Below are 18,193 nucleotides of genomic sequence, written 5' to 3' on the forward strand. Positions count from 1 at the left end.
TTGTTATGTGCATTCTAGTTTGCAGAAGCTGCGAATTTAGTAAATATAAAATCATTGTAATAACAACAGACACAGGAGGAAGTATACTCTCACATTATTTCAAAATCATGGAGCGCTACCAGTAGATAAATTATGTAAATCTTGTGACAAGGAAGCAGTTTTCTTAAAAGAAATTAAAGACTTTCGTTGCCAAAAAATACATACCATTGAAAATTCGAGCCGGGTACATGAAGTTGGATATTTCTGATCCCAACAAGTCTTATATTATGCGGTAATATCATTTCTCAAGACAGAAGTTTTAACTTTTGACAAGCCTATTATTTATAAATGTTAATTTAATGGAGTTAAAATGTAAATCTGTTTTGCCATACACGTTAGTAGGGTTGTTTTAATCTAATTATTATCTTACATAAAATATTCTGATTTTTAATATTATATTTTACAACTTAAATTTTGATTTATTTTTATTTCGTTAAGAAAATTGCAGGAATACATCAATATTTAATTGCCAACTGTATTGTGAGTGTGATTTCTACATAACTCTGTATAACAGATCACATCTAAGTAACAACACGGTGTCTAAGACAATTAGCGGAAAGAAAAGCGACAGAACATGAGAGAATTATCTATTGTGTTGGTGGTGGTGGTTTGCTGCTGAAGCTCAACTTACAGAATCCTCCACAATGTTTAGGTATCGTGGTGTCGTACTGGATATTCTTGTGGAATGTATAAAACTGTCCTTGAAGAAGAAAGGGATAATAAATATCTACTTCAAAAGTATGTCTTTGAAAAGTTTGCAATGTTTATTTTTTCTAGTTTACTGCACTGTAGTACTAAATTGTGAAATATTTCATTATTTGGTCAACCTGTACATGTCAAACATTGTTCAGTCAAAAAGAAAAGGAATTAGTTGTAGTAAGCCGAATTTTGGAGAGATTTTACATGGTAAATATGGTTGAAGCATTATAATTACATAGGCGCATGGGGGGATATTCAAAATTAACAAAAAATTGGCTACTTACTAATGAATGTTCCCTTGAAAAATTTTAAAGATTTTGACGTTTCGGAACTCTCAGCTGATTCCTTCCTCAGTGGCAAGGTGAAAACGATTAAAAAGGAAAGGAGATAAAAGGAGTAAAACCAGGAATACATACCACTATATAATCTGGCTCTGTTCATCTCAGGATCTTTTTTGTACGTTACTTTTATATAGTGGTATGTATTCCTGGTTTTACTCCTTTTTTCTCCTTTCTTTTTTAATCCTTTTTACCTTGCCACTGAGGAAGGAACCAGCTGAGAGTTCCGAAACGTCAAAATCTTTAAAATTTTTCAAGGGAGCATTCATTAGTAAGTAGCCAATTTTTTGTTAATGTGTTGAAGCACTTCAATTACTGTTCGATATTGTTGCGATTCGCTAGTAATATAGTCTACCAGCTAAAAAGGAAGTAAATGAAAATAAAGACGAGTGCCCAATTTTGCACTTCGATGACTTTAGTTTTAACAATTTGTAAATCATCATGTACGTGTAGTAACTAATACCTATTGTACAGGGTGATTCAAAAAACAGAAAAGTTGTTTTGGTCAGTGGCCATTGGTTACTATTTGATACCAGAATGATTACCATGCTCTTAGGTATTGATCAACACCAATATCATTTCTCCATGACTTACTGTTCCCGAGATATGGCTCCTTAAATCTCCCGAAATCGGAACCTTTTTGACCTATATCTCGGGAATGGTAAGAGTGACGCGAAAAAATCCATTGCTTCTTTAGATAGTTTGATACTCTATCCAATGGAGGGCATAAAATTGAAAAATTCTCAAATAATAGACACACACACACACGCACACACACAGACATAGAGAATTCAGTAATGAACTTGTTAGGTTCGCTGAAAATAAATTGTACTGTAAGAATTCTAAAACGGAATTATTTTTACTATTAAATGAGATAATTTAAAAAAATGTTTTCATGAAATTATTTAATTTTCAAAATTTCCCGTGTTTTTGAATCACCCTGTACAAACAAAACTTTTTTTTTTCTGACATAAGCACCCACAAGTAACAATAGCATTCTTCACCGTACACGATTTAGTGTTGGTTTGTCATCTTATTCAGCACAAATTCTTCAAGATTTTATTTTCTTGTAAAGAAATATGTACATTATGAGTAACAGAACATTTCATTTTAATTCGTTTACACATAAAAGGAAATTCACCAACAACGTAATTTATTAAGCAACGTTGTTACCTTAAAAAAAATGTATTGAAGAAGATGACAAACTGTCATTGAAACCTCTACGGTAAAGAATGTCTTGCTACCTGTGCATACTTACGTGTGTAAAAGAGCATTTTTTTTTTACATTAAATGAATCTATTTAATTCAAAAGGAACTAAGTGCCAAACATAAAAATTTCAGATATTAACAAAACTACTTATATTCGACATATAATCATACAGCAAACGCCATCTTTGAGCATTGCTATGAACTATAGAGAAACAGATCGATACTTAGATTATTTAGGTACAGATTCCTATTGGCACATAATCCATAAAGGGCATTTACCAAAAATTTGCACTTAACTTCTATAGAACTAAATACATCCAAATATGCATCCTATTAATACAATAAGTAATGACATCTATTTTGTTATATTTGACCTCATATCTGTAGTGGAGACATGTAGATATTGCCACGGGCAGTTATTTTTATATAAATGACCACTTGTAACTTACTGTTGATAGAAAAGCAAAGGAAGCCATGTTAGACAGGTTTCATTGTATACATTTTCCTCATTTATAGGTAATACATTGAAAGGAGTGAAGGCCCTCTGAAAACTTTTAAAACTCATTAAAATTATAGATGATTTTTAAGGATCCCTTTTTCTAATTCTTTTGTCGTACTATCTCACTACAGTGTAATCTCGATAAACTAAACCTCTATAGTTCGAATTTTCGATAACTTGAAAAGTTTTATTTATTTTCGGAATGAAATTTCATATACAGTAGTCGGCAAAGCAAATAGTATTGAAATTCGGGTACAGATGGCGCGCAGGTGCAATGTGGTATGGGCTGTGAGCGCCACGTGTGTGCTTAGTTGTGTGTGGACTAGCATAGTGTGCAGTTGGCGTGAAGATAATGTTACTCACAACGAAGGAGCAGGTATTTATTGTCGAACACTATTTCCGCTCATACGGTGTGGGGCAGCATCTCACTGCAGGAGATGAGCGTGCACCGTCTGCTGTATTGCTCTAGAGCTATGGCATATGAAGAAGAAGATTCATCTGTAACATATGGTTCAGTGATGAAAGCCATGTGTACCTTGATCGCTACATCAATTGATAGTTGACTATTAATACATTCTTGCATATTTTGAGCTATTTTTAGCGCACCAAAAATCTGTCGTTGCAACAACAACGGATGCAGCAAGACGGAGCTACTGCCCACATTACAAGTGAGTAACTTGTCTTTCTGCCCACGTGAAACGAATTTTCCATTTTCTTCTCACTCCCCTGACCTCACGGCTACAGATGCCTACATTTGGGGTATGTTGAAGGAAGCAACTTTCCGAACACATAACCCCCTACCACTATCCCGGAGTTAAGAGAGAAGATTCTTAAATTTGTTTCGTAGTTCCAGCGACCAGTATTCACTAATATGTTCATCGATCTACAGGATCGCTACGATAAAGAATGTGTGCGACGTAAGGTCAACATTTTGAACACATGATATACAGGCGCGATTCCTCTTAAATTTACAATATGTGTTGAGTAACATTTAGTTGACATATATTTCATAGCATTTCTTATGTTTCATTATGTTATACAACAAATAAATAAATGTCAACGATTGTGATTTCAGAACTGTTTGTTTTTCCGCATACTGTATATTGCATTTTTCATTATTATTATAATTATTATCTCGCTAAGCCAAACTTCCTTAATTCTGAATACTGTCCATTCTAGCCTAGAAACTACATATAACCTAAATACAATAAAATCTGACCAAAGTGAACACTTATATTTTAATAAACCGTGTTACAGCTTTGGCAATATATTATCGCTTATCACATTATTTTTCATCTCTCATCTCATAAACACTGACAGTTTAACTTCTTTTAACTCCTTTGCCACTCTTTCACTACCTTAAACTTCTCCCGTTTTTTTCCTAATGAAACCTTACAGGGCTGTTTCTTTACCTTCTTCGTCTTTTTTTAAAATTTTTGTCTCAGCGTTTTAAGAGTTTTTTCATTTTTTTCATTATCCCAGCCCTTTCGGTATTGTTTTCTTCCAAACAATTTCTCAATTTATTTGGTATCTTCTAGATATATCCTGTCTTTCCAATGATTCAACTTCCTTTTCAAACTCGGAGGCAATTCTACCTGAATATTGTTCATTCAGGTTTTCGAACTTCATATAACTTGAATAAAAATAAGAACTGCCTAAAGTAAACGCCTATATTTTAATAACCTATGTTACCTAATTTGTATTTTTCGAAGGTTAAAATATATATCTCAATTACTTATATCTATCTATCTATCTAAATACAGGCCCGTATCCACGGGATCTAGGGGGGCCGGGCTCCCCTAGATGCTTCACGCTAGACTTGCAAATGAACTATAATATGGTGATGAAATATAAGATGGTTGAATCGGGCCCTCCCTAAATTCTACCGCCCCCCCTACATTTTTGGGCTGGCTATACATATAAATGAAAGTTACTATATTTGTGACTTAATAACTCTTGAACCATTCGATCGATCTCGATCAAATTTTCAACATAGATGAAGTTTGGACCTGTGATGGTTTTTATCATTTCACTTTGACGGTGCAACTTAGGGAAGGGGGAAGGGGAAAAGTATAAAAATGATTGAAAATGACCGATATTAGTGTCGAATCCATAGTTTTCAGGGGTCGCTGAGATGAACAGTAACACTTGAGATGCCGTTTAAATCCAAATTAAGCCCCACAACTTGGGGAAGGGGGAGAGGGAGATATATATAAATATGACTGATATCAGATAGCGCTTCAATAATAGTAAAAAGTGACTGACTAACGGAACATATTATTATTTTTTTTTAGTTTTTCTTGTAAATGGCTGTTTTTTGTTCATTGTTATTGTCGTCTTTCTTAAAATGTATACGTGTAAATTTGGAGAGCCACTTCAGTGTAAAACCAATAAAAGTGATCAGGCAAAGTAAAGTGTGTCTAAATTTTATTTCTGTATACACTGCACAATAGTTTATACATTTGAGAGCCATATCTTTAACCCATATCAGTTAAATTGGCATCTGTTTGAAATGTTAATAAAGAACAATTGCTTCAGTTTAACGCAACTTAAGTTTCCACTACATTATTATACTTTATAAATATAAACAAATGCAGTATAGACAGTGAAGTTAAATGTTATACGATTGATAGTATACAGAATGTAATAAGAGTAGCAATTATGAATGCATTTAGATATCTCGAATTATCGATAAGTAATTCTCCTGTCGATTCAAGATATCGACGTTAGACTGTTGTTGGAGAAGTAACTATTAAACATTTTATGAGAGTTTGTATTTAGTTTTTAATAATAACCGGAAATTAAAACTTTATTGTAGCATATGAATACTCGTACATCATTCATCATATCACGCCTTATATTTGTTGATAAACTTATACAAAGCATATTTACCATAGAAATTGAATCAGATTTTATGCAAATTTTGATCAAGTCTACAAACTTAAGTGTTAGCCAAAGTAACGCATAGTTTTTAAGAGATAACACTTATATGCATTAGCATATACTACGCTATAATTACATTTACTAACATATACTACACTATAATTACATTTACTAACATATACTACACTATAATTACATTTACTAACATATACTACACTATACTTACAAATACGAATATAACAAAAAAAAAAAAAAAAAAAACAATACTAATGCATGCAGCTTACCGAATTATCCAAAATTTGTAAATTCGTTCTTTCTTGCCGCGTACTGGATGGAACAACCCACAAAGATACACCTTTTCTTGTAGAATTGTTCCTCGTATTTGGTGCTACTTTATCAGGTTTTCCTTCTGATTTCTCGCTTTGTTGTTCCTTTTGTTTTTGCCTCTGACGTTGTTGTAGGATTCTTTGTTGCTGAATTTGTCTTTGTGTCTATATAAAAAATGCACAAATAATAATAATAATATGTACCAGTATCAACAACGTCCCACGGTTTTGTTTCAAGGATGTCTAATACTTTTATGTTTCAGATTAATTTTATACAGTATATGTATTACACACAAGAATTATTATTGTGTTACTCAGTCTGAACTTTTCTGGAAGGTACACAGCGTTTGAGAAATACCTAGTATTGTTTACAAATTTTTGAAAAATGTGAAGGTTAGTAAATTCAGAATATTTGTTAAGACAATTATGAAAATTAAGTTTCGTGCAATTATGATTTTTCTTTTTTAAAGTAAAAACTATTATAATATAGCCATAAGAAAAATAAACTACACTTTAGAAAATTCTTTTCTAAAATCTTATATAAAAATGTTAATGAAAATAAATATGCCACTTATTGAAGTCCTGCACTATTAAAGTTTTAAAAACGTAATATTCGCACTGTTATAGATACTGATCCATACTAGTACGTAGTGTGTACTTCTGCAAATTATAAATACCATCTAATATCATATTTTAAATAATATTTCTTCCCCGAAGATACATAAGCTCTGTCCCATCAAATTTCTCAGTTTTATAAATTAAAGAAAAACATCCAGAGCATTGGGTACAGCCCAGTTTTTGAATATCTTTTAATACATAGCTTCAGAGCATGGCTAACAATGTAAAGAAGCTATCGTTCCCAAAAATGAATGTAAAGCAATTATAAAAATTAAGTTTTGTGTAATTAAGTGTTATTATGATTTTTCCTTTTCAAAGAAAAAAGGAAACTAGTATAATATGGGCATAAGAAAGATAAAATACGTTTTAGAATTTTTTTGCACAATCTTATATAAAAATTTTAATAAAAATAAACATGCCACTTATTGAAATCTTGCACTATTACAGTTTTGAAAACGTAGTGCATTGACATAGATACTGATACATACTAGGTGAACTTCTACAAATTATAAAGAATATCAGATATCATATTTTAAATAATGTTTGTTGCCCGCTGAACGTGATCTCTGTCCCATTAAATTTTTCAGTTTTATAAATTAAAGAGCATTGGGTAAATGCAAATTTTTGAGTATGTTTTACTAGCTTCAGAGCATAGCTAACAATGTAAAGAAGCTATAGGTCCCAAAAATAAATGTATGTTTTAATTTCGATTGTTAGCAATTCCAGTTTGACTCGTTTCTCTTAAACTTGAGGAATGGTGATCTTTGAGAAGTAGTTTTGTAAAAATGAATACGAAAATTAGATTATCTGGGTCTTTACTGAATTTTACAGTTCCAAAATTAATTACTATGGTGTGACACCATGAAAAATTCAAGATGCAATTTTTTAATATCTTTACTAGCTCTATCGTGAGGTTGATGTGAATCGATTCTTCGATTGAAAATTGCTCAGATTCTAATCGATTCTTCGATTAGAAAAAAGACTAATTATTCTAACTCAATAGAAGACTGGGTAGTTTTAATTGAAACAACGGAAGCTGAAATAACGAATTAAATATCAAGTGGTAGAAAATCAGAATATAACACAAAAAAAAAAATTAAAAAAAAGAAATCGTATTATAACAAATGGAAATTATAAATAAGATATAAGAAAATAATTTATTTACCTTACAATTAAGCATTACAGCTTATTTAAAATATATTTAAACAATCTTGGAAAATCGAACGAAGATGCATTTAGAAATTAGAAATTCAGAAAAGAAAGCATGAAATGCGATATTGCTTTGAATGCTTAGAAAATGATTTTATTAATTATACTCCTCATCAGATATTCTTCTTGCAACATTCGAGAGGAGAAGGGATAATTTCCCGCACAGGCAAAGTGAAATAGGGTTTTATTGGCTAGATGGAGCTTCACTAAGATGTTTATAAACATCCTAAGTGGCAATATATCTTTTACTGCGAAAGTTTACTTTAAAAAAAAAAAGCATCGTCTAGTAATGCAAGTATTTGAATAATAAGAATAGTTTAAGACTTTTGTCACTTTCTTTTAAACAATTACCCCGTAAATAATTTTGTAGTGTATTATTTAAAACATGACAATGTGAATTTCAATGTGAAAATCTTTTTAAAATCATTGTATACCTAATTCTCATGAAGAAGCACCATGTCTGTTAGATTATACCAGAATATTCTACAGATTTAAAAGAATTTTAATTTTGAATGACGAATTACTAAAACAACTGAAACTAAAAATTACTGTGATATTTAAAACAATAATAATTATTATAAAACAGTTATTACAATTATTCAACTTATAAGCTTTATATTATAGCTATAAATAACAACGAATAGCTGTTGTAAACTTTAATGTTAGTTTATTATTTATTATTATTAATTAATATTATTTATTAGTTTATAGTTAAAAAGAATAAAAAAAGATGACTTATAAACTTATCTGTGCGATTTGTAATCTTCGTAAGAGGAGAAAAATATTCTTAAATGTGTACATAACTCCAACAGCTGCAAGTTTCTTAAGGAATTCAAAAATGAAGTCAACGCATTCTCATATGAGGCCAATTTTTTAAACTTACATTCCTATAACATCATGTACACCAGGAATGTAATGAGTTGTATACGGGAGTATACATCATATACCCAAGCTAATGTTTTTATACTCCAGCGTACATTTACCTCCAATTTGCGAAAGAACAAGTATATGCAGGAGGGGTGTCTAAGCTATATTTTTGGAAACAATCTAGCGTATACCCACCAAAAATTCTAGCATTACAACACTGCACGTATCTTATTGATCTTGTTTTCAAACTATCCTCTTACATAATTTAGTTTTAATTGTATAGAACTATCCTTAAATCGTACATTACAAATCGCTCCTGGCAGAAATATATATTGGATTTACTGTAGCGTTCTCCAACCGAAGATTATACTTTATTTCATATTCACGTCGAGTTTTAATCACGTTGAGTTCACTCAGGAAGTTACTCTTTTAGATATATTGCATATTGAAATATTGACACGTAAAGCCAATAGATCGAAATATTGAATATCTATCAATACACTGATACTTTTCATATATTAAATCGAATTATTTTTAATTATGATGATATATTATTTGATACTTGAATTTTAAAAACGTGGTTACTTACAAGAGCTTCAGGCAAATTCACAACATTTGGTGCATTCTGTCCATTAACAGCTCCATTAACTACCCTTTGTAATGCAGCGTTAATTATCTGCAAGAGAATTGAGGTTATAAAAATAGTCACAGTAACAAATCAAGTAATAAAATTGACAATTTTGAGAGAAAATTAACACGCAAATGTTGTACATATTTCACAACAATAATATTTCGTTCAATTGCTATGAAGAATTGAACTAAATATCTACTTGTGCTAATAACAAGAATTTTAATATCTCAATTTTCATATATATGAGTTTTTTTTTAAATTTAGAAAATCATTATTAAAATAGCTTGTATGCAACAAATATTAAAACAACTAACCTACAGCAAGATCTGTAAACACTTTTAGATATTATGTTTAAGGGAAGATCTGTGAACACTTTTTAATATAGTGCCTAAAGGAGAATCTGTAAACACGGTTTTAAATACAGTGCATAAAGTAGCATCTATTGGCAACTTTAAATACAAGGTAATCAAAATGTTCTTGCGTTTTTGACGTCTCACTAATCATGCGCTCACAGAGAGGAAATGAAATGATACACGTGCCTGCCAAGAGATCGGGAGTTAGTTTGATTATCGAACTTCAGTAATACAGGTACGTTGCGCACATAAAGCAGTCATAGCTCGTCCAGTGTCTAAGAGAAATGGAGGTACCGAAGCAGCTTGTTCGCGTGTATTTGTTGTATGATTTTAAAAGTGGGCCTGTCAGCTACCACATCAAGTCGCCGCGTATACCAGGCATTTGAGGAGAATGCCGTGAGCGAATGCACAGTAAAGCATGAGTTCAAGAAATTCCGTTCGGGAGACGTGAGCCTTTCAGGTAAACGTCGCAATGTATGACCACATGTGTTGGATGATGAGGTCTGAAAGCAGGCATCGAAAAGGACAGTGATCTAACGGGTGATGAACTTTGCAGAAAGGATTGAATGTCATAAGAGTTTTTATTACCACGAAAATAAAAATACTTATTTCTATTTAATAACTTATTCCAAAGAGCTCATCACCTTACAGATATTAAAAATGACCACATAATTCAATTATCTACAACGTTTCTCTGTTAGTTTTGGACCCTTCTTTTACAAGATTTGGCCTTAATTTTTCCTTGCTAATGAAATAAAATAAAATAAAATAAAATGTAAATAAAATAAATTTAATTTGACGTCCATTTATTATGCTCAGTATGTTAATGGAAATAGTAAGCGCTAGTAGATAATAATAAAAAAAATGGTGAAACTAAGATGGGATAGGAAACGAATAATCCTAGGAAACACCATATGTGTCCGCTACAAACTCGTATGACTTGATATCAAACAGACAATATTTCGTACTGAAGGTGAACACTCTATCTTAGACAAAATATTGACCTGTACACTGGATTTTAATATGAACGAGAGAATACAATACTTATTCTCTCATATAATGATTTTGTTACGTTAAAAATTAAAAACTATACTCACTTGATTAGCCAAATCTCTTCCTAAGAGCGAAGAAAGCTGATTGACAGCAGGGTCTATCACAGCTCTTTCAGGAGAACTCTAAAAAAGAGAAAATGTCATGGATATAAAAATCTGAGTTGTATGAACCGATATACGAACAATTAGAAGTACAATAATAAACATACACATTAAACATTGTTGATAAATAGTAAATAAGTTATTTTAATATAAACACACACATATGCAAACGAACATAATTGTTACCATAAAATGATTGTCTTCTTTCATAATAGATATTAAGTCGATGTATTGTGTGTTATAGTAATTGCAACTATAGTACTGCCGAGACAAATATTGTAATAGAAAACCACGAAATTATTTAAATCTAAGCAGAAGTTTTTAACATTCAGGTCCAGTCAAAACTTAAAAATAAGCATATTAATGGCGTCAGGGTTAACTCCAAAGAACCAAAAATGAGCCAGGCGATAGCGTATAGTTTTTCACTTAGATAATACATAGATCGTTTTCTGAAAGCTTTCAGCTTTGCTGGCTTCCTCACTGAATTGTATGTGGGATTAATATAAATTAAGCTTTATTTAAACGCTATTTTAGAGTTTTAAAATGAAAGAAGCCATTCAAAACAAGCTATTCAAGTTATGATAAACTAGATCACGTTTAAACAGAATAAATTAATTTGTCTAAAAGTAATTTTTCCGGGTTTGCTCTCTTGAATCAAATTGGTACAAAAATCAGCTGGATTTCCTGTCATGCAGATTGAAATAAAAGGGAAAAGTAGCTCCTTCACTTTTGGATTTTATTCACATATGCACGGTTGAGAGAAGGGATATAGTAAGTGTTGGCAAGTTACATTATGCCTTGCAAACAACACACGATACTCTCAACTATTTCATTAATACAGAAAAATGAAACCCAAGAGAAGGTAAAATGTAACACAACACAGAAGACCGTTGTTCCTAAGTTCGCCTCAGAACATTAATACTGTAGATTCAATCTTGATTAAATTTCAACAATATAAAACTTACCAAAGACTTAAATGCCAATGTTCTAACACCAGCTTCTGTTGCTGATTTCGTTGTTACCTTCGAGGATGGTGTTACAGAAATAGTTGTTGAAGGTGTTTGTGTTGTCTGCAAAACAATAGAAAAAATAATTACAGTACAATTACTCCCTTATTACAGTCTTTCTTCTCATTTCTGACAGTGATCACTGTTCATAAGGAATCAAAATATATTTCCATTGTCTTCCTGTAATTGTACTTCCAAAGAAAATACATAAATGAAGAAAAAGATAAATGTTCTCTTTCCTCACTATATTTGATTTGTCATCATAGTCGTTCTACTGGTAGCTTCTTTTGATATTATATTGAAAATACTGGAAAATAACAAGAATTATTTTTTTGTTTTACTTCTTACTGTGTCTAGTTACTGTGAAAATTAAATAAATATACAGTAGTTTATAGGGCGTACAGCTAATCTTTATAGCATGTATAAAATATACAGCTTACATTCAGAGAACCAGAAGGATATACAGGGTGCTCGGAAACAACATCAGAAACACTTTGGAAAATGGATCCTCGCATGAAAACATTATATATATATATATATATATATATATATATATATATATATATATATATATATATATATATATATATATATATATATAGATATAGATATAGATATAGATAGATAGATAGATAGATAGATAGATATAGATATAGATATAGATATAGGTATAGATATAGATAGATAGATAGATAGATAAACTTGCGTGTACATTTCGGAGTTGTAGCCCACTGAAAATTGATCGGAACGATGTAGAAGGGGGTCATAACTCAAGAAAGTTAGGTTCTTTTACCTGAAATACTGGATAATGGTCAGGCAAAAGAACACAGTGTTTATTTTGAATCTAGATTTTAGTAATACAATAGTAGCTATGGAATGTATTTCAGTTTTTTCAGTTTTTAGTCTATTGTTTTTCGTTTCTAGAAGATCTCATGAACTTTCTTCTATGCTTCGAGGCTAACCCTGTCGCCGTCCTTGTTCCATATCCACTGATACGTGAATAAAATCTAGGTTTAAAATAATCACCACGTTCTTTTACCCGACATTTCGTTCCCGCATTATGACCCTCTATTTTAACATTCTGACCAATTTCCGGCTGGTTGAAACTTTGAAATGACTCATTTGTGCACCTATGTTGAACTGTCTCTCTCTCTCTTTTTATATATATGTATATTCATGCTTTCGTATGAGAATTCATTTCTCAAAGTCTTTTGGCGTTGTTTCCGATCATCCTATATGCAAACAAGTGCGATGTGGCTGTAAAAATGCAAAATATATATTTTATTGAAATTTTTTTGAAATTTAAATTGCAGATTTAACATGATTAAGACAACAGAGAAGATTGCAAATTTACTTGGAAGGTACAAATTGGACCATAAGATATAATAAATACCTTGTTTGAAATCTATAAACTTTTCTTTCTTATTAAGTTTCTAGCCATCGTTTTTGACCAATGAAGAGAAGGGATGTATTCCACATTTTGAACTTCAAAACGTTGTCTCGCATAAGAATACAGATAGAAAGTGAAAGCCAAGGAAATCAATTCAGTTCGATAGTAGAATGATTGGCTGCAGTAAGAATCAATTATGTACTACTTGTGTAGTGTATTATCGTAGAAGGAATTCAGACAGAAGGACAGAGATCCTTTAATTAATGTCATTATGTTAGATTAGGTGAGGCCAATACGTTCGACCACTGTCTACTAGTCAACCAACAAGTCGCGAGAGATAGCCTGCGGTGCTTTGTGTCATATTGCCTGTATGAGCCATTTGTATTGTTGTATGATTCTTTCTAGTGGGCTAGTGAACAGGGGTGACTATATCTGCAACTGAGTTTTAGCGGGCTAGTTGGCAGTTACCTACCAAAGAGTGTAAGATCTAGCTTACTCGGAAATTCTCTGAAACGATCTAGAATGGCTTTTAGATGGCAACATTGATGTGTCTCGAAAGTTCGTGATTTTAAGTCTCTTGACTTGCTGCAACTATATATGTTGGCGGAAAATAAAATGTATATTAGTCATTCCACAAGCAGTCGAGCTGACTTCGCGGAATACATCAGGAAAGCTGCCAATAGACTAATGTAGACTATTTATCTTAATGTAGAATTTATATTAAGATAAGTGGGCCACCAATGATTTCCGAAATGAAAAGTAGCCCACAAACCTAAAAAAAAGTTGGCCACCCCTGTACTAAATGATACTATTTACATTTCGTAGCTAAAAGATCGAGATGTGACTACCGATATTTTAAAAATATGTGTTTATTTTATCATGTTATTTAACAAGCATGTTCCTTCACATTCTGAAAATTTTAGTTCGCGTCATTTTAATTGTGTGGAGTAAGTACATAAGTAAGATAATAATAAGTGTGACAAGTTGATTTTTTTTTATATACTCAGAAACTGAATGACATCAAAACTAAGATTGTGCCAAAAATAACTATACATATGGACAGAGCAGTAGATAGAAAGTTGGGAACTAAGTTGATTAGATTTAAGCAATCAAGATTGGTAGCGTTAGCGATGGGAAATTATATTTAAATTCTACCGAAGTACGTTAACATACGATCTCTCAATTTTGTTAGGATCCTTCAGTTGGATTGAAAGTAAAAATTGACAGTGTCAGAATTTTCTAATTAGGCACGAACATGTGAACTCTTTACTATATTTCTCAATTAAAGAAGTTGTAGGTAAAATATTCACTTTTTTCATGACGCTACATGTTCTTATTATGTATTTCAACAGATTATATAATTAAATCCAAATATAGAACGAAGAAGATAGTTATTTACAAGTTCTTACCCATTTTTAAAAATCAATTTTCGACGGTTTCTATTTTATATTATAAGAGAAGTGTCTAGAGTGTGTTGTACACTGAAAATATCAGTTTCTCACTGTAGAGCTATAATGAAATTATAACAAAGAAATTATTTGAAACGTGAAAGAGAAATAGTATTTGTATAGGGTCAATAGGTGAAAAATCATTCAGAGCCAAAAATTATTGGCTTGTCTACACTTAGGTCCGAATCTTACCAGCTGATAGACGTGCAACGTTTACAAAAGACCATGTTAAGAATTGAAAAGTTTAATGGTTTAACAATTATTTATTTTTCATGAATCTTTATTTACTCCTATTTCTGTTATACTTACTTTTCCCAAGTTTTCTTAGTACTTTCTTTTCTTAAAAATTTCAATCATTTGGAAATTTCAATATATCTTGGCCAAAGTTCGAAAAAGTTGTACATCTTTGCAATAAATAGAAGACCATGTAGAGAATATTTGAAATAAGTTTATGTAGACGTACGTATGTGCCATTTTGGTTAGAACTTTTTTGAGAAGAAATTTTACTCTGAAAAATGTGGTAGAGGTATGATAGGACAAAAAGAATATGGCTCCACGTGCGTAGTCGTTTACACTCTCGCCTTCGGTGCGAGCGGTCCCGGGTTTGATTCCCGGTGGGAACACTTGGTCGAAAAGGTGAAGAAAGCTTTTTCAAGCCAGCCATCCTGAATGGGGTTTTCCTGGGTTTTCCTCATTCACATCAAACAAATGCCGGAGTGGTACCTAACATATAGGTCTCAGGCCGTTTCATTCCTTCCCCAATCCTTTCTTCCTTCCCTTTCCCCGAGTAGTATGATCGCCGAGGGACATCATTCCTAATATGTGATGGACTAACATGCCATAGATACCGAAAGCCCAGAAATCTAAATCCTCAATCCCTTAAATCCTAGGACAAAAAAGAAAGAGGAGAGAAAAGTACGTAGATAACTCTAACTTGTAGACGAAGAGCTTAGACGAGAATAATACTGCATAGAAACTTTTCAATTTGCAGTGAGTAGCACACACACACACACACACACACACACACACACACACACACACACACACACACACACACACACACACACACACACACACACACACACACACACACACACACACACACACACACACACACACACAAGAAGAAACTAGCAAAGAATCAAATCTAAATGGATCCTCCTTTCAAGTAAACATAGATCGTCTTCAGAGTATATAGAAAGAAAGAAAAAGGAAGAAAATACTAGTAAACATATAAAACATTGAACAATCTTGAAATTTGCTTACTATCTTTGATAACAGAACAGAAAGAAAGTGATTAGATCGGTTGGAAATAGATTTATGAGAAAGTAAGGCACAGCTCACTGACACTGTAGGCTAAAACAATGAGGAAACGGTGTAAATTAGAATTGACGAAATAAAATCAAATAGAAAATACATTTTTGAACAATAAAATAAGCTGAAATAACCAAATAAGCAAGAAAATAAGATATTATCTTCTTACAGGAAACGAAAATACGAATAAAAATAATTTTACAAACATTCATCGGAATTTTCTTTAGATTAGGAGCAGAAAAATAAACAGCAAAGAGAAAATAATTGTTAAAGTACATGGTTTGCTAAAACATCATCTTGAAAAGTAAAAAGGCAGTAACACAGGCACGTAGCCAAGGGGGGGGGGGTCCGGACCCTCCCCCTTCGAGACCAGAAATGAAAAAAATAAGAAAGTATGAAAAAAAATGAGATGAGAAAAAGAAGGATCGCGTTAAACATTTCAAAAAATCAGGAAGCTTTTGGTTACTTTTTCTTATGAGGAGATTTGTATTACTTGAAATACATAGTGGCGAGGTGAGCGAGATATACTGGAAGAGTCAGGGAATTTGAAATTTCTTGAAAAGTTACAGAATTCTCAGAATTTCTAGAAGAGTTACGGAATTCTCAGAATTTCTGCTACTAGTCAGGGGGATTTCAAGGGAGATTTCAAGCTTCCGAAAATATAGTACCATTGTGTAACAACGTGGACATTTTTTATCATAAATTTTCGTCATCGCATCCTTACAGTATCAAACATGTTATTTATTTCAAAAACAATTTTCTACTGCTCCTTTAACCTGTCATTGGAACAGACAGTAGTTGACGGAATAATAAAAATAAAAATTTATATGGAAAGAAAGTTCTGTTAACATTTGATTTAACAGAGAAAGGAACGCAAATATTGTAAAATATTTTACAAGACATTATTGAGTATGTACTTTTTATAATAGTGAATATGTACTTTTTACAATAGTTGGGGTCATAATGAAAGGAAAATTGTTATATTTGAATGAACAGAGGAATTTTGTAAATATTGTAAAATCTTTTTTCAACACGTTTATTTTTATTATTATTATTTTACTCGAGATTTCTCATAGTTTGTTATTAAAATACTTACCAACATATCCTCATTTTATTGTCCTAACAAACCAATATATGTTGATAGTAAAGTAGTTTAGATTGTTCGAACTTCTGGGTATTCAGAATTTCATGTCACGCCCCCCCTCCCCCCGTTACGAAATCCTGGCTGAACGAACCAATATATGTTCCAGTAAAATAGTTGAGAATGATTGAGCCTCTGTTGTGATGACCACAGTATTTCATGTCACGGACTCCTCTTTCTCATGAAATTCTGGCTACGTGCCTGGGTAACATAACAGATTTCTGACTGCAATTGTTTGACAATTATTGCTTTCCTCTAACCAGATGACAGCCATAACTGCTGAAACTGTGCACTTATTTTACAGTATATGCTTTTAGTATTTTCTTGCAAGTACTGCGTATGAAACAGTACAATATATGCACATATTTATTCTTTATTTAATATTCCAGGGATTTCTTTGTTCTGTGTATATTTTAATAACGCAAAATAGGATACGAGTTGTGTATTATAATAAGTTTTACCCCTTTATTGAACTATTTGACTTTGAACATTATTCTTTATCATCTTTTCTAAGGCATATTTCGATGTACGAAAAATAAATTTTGAAGTCGAAGATGCCACAATGCATGGTACACTGTTCCACTAAAACTACCAGTTGGTTTAAGGGGCCGCGACTGCTCAATGTAGAGCGTTCCCTCTGGTACGTGGGGTCCTTGGCTGGATCCCAGCTCGCGCCAAGTGGTCTTTGTGGTGGACAAACAGCGTGTGCGTGGGTTTTCTCAGGGTTCTCAAGTTTCCTCTCACTTTATTCATTCCAATATTGCTTTAATCTCTCATCATCACTATCTCCTTTAGCCTAGCCGGCATAATCGTGGGATTTAAAACTTAAAGATTTATTCATTTCGGTTGGGTTGACTGAATAATTGAGTCCGATTGAGTTTCTCAAAAGCAGATTTACAAATAAACTTACCAGATTTATAACACACAGCTAGTGTAGAATCCGTCTTCTATTCTGCATTATACTATTTTTGTCGATTATGTACATTTTAATGAGTATATATACACTTTCATTCCCTCTTACTTAGGTACTGTGCTTCTAAGCTTCTAAATTTTTGTATGATGATCTCC

The 18,193-nt window shown here is 32.2% G+C and overlaps 1 protein-coding gene across 2 annotated transcripts in view; it reads right to left on the reverse strand.

Annotated features, from left to right (window-relative positions):
- LOC145680463 (uncharacterized) overlaps window positions 1-18,193 on the reverse strand; it is a 298,641-nt gene that overhangs the window by 34,145 nt on the left and 246,303 nt on the right. For both annotated transcript variants that reach the window (XM_081751026.1, XM_081751025.1), the window contains 4 exons: window positions 11,791-11,895; window positions 10,769-10,846; window positions 9,277-9,363; window positions 5,952-6,158 (listed from right to left, as the gene is read on the reverse strand). In XM_081751026.1, coding sequence (XP_081607152.1) covers window positions 5,952-6,158; window positions 9,277-9,363; window positions 10,769-10,846; window positions 11,791-11,895 — 477 coding nt within the window. The remainder of the gene's footprint in view (window positions 1-5,951; window positions 6,159-9,276; window positions 9,364-10,768; window positions 10,847-11,790; window positions 11,896-18,193) is intronic.

This window comes from Thermobia domestica, chromosome 3, assembly GCF_964235325.1.
Source record: "Thermobia domestica chromosome 3, izTheDome1.hap1.1, whole genome shotgun sequence".
Classification (NCBI taxonomy): domain Eukaryota; kingdom Metazoa; phylum Arthropoda; class Insecta; order Zygentoma; family Lepismatidae; genus Thermobia; species Thermobia domestica.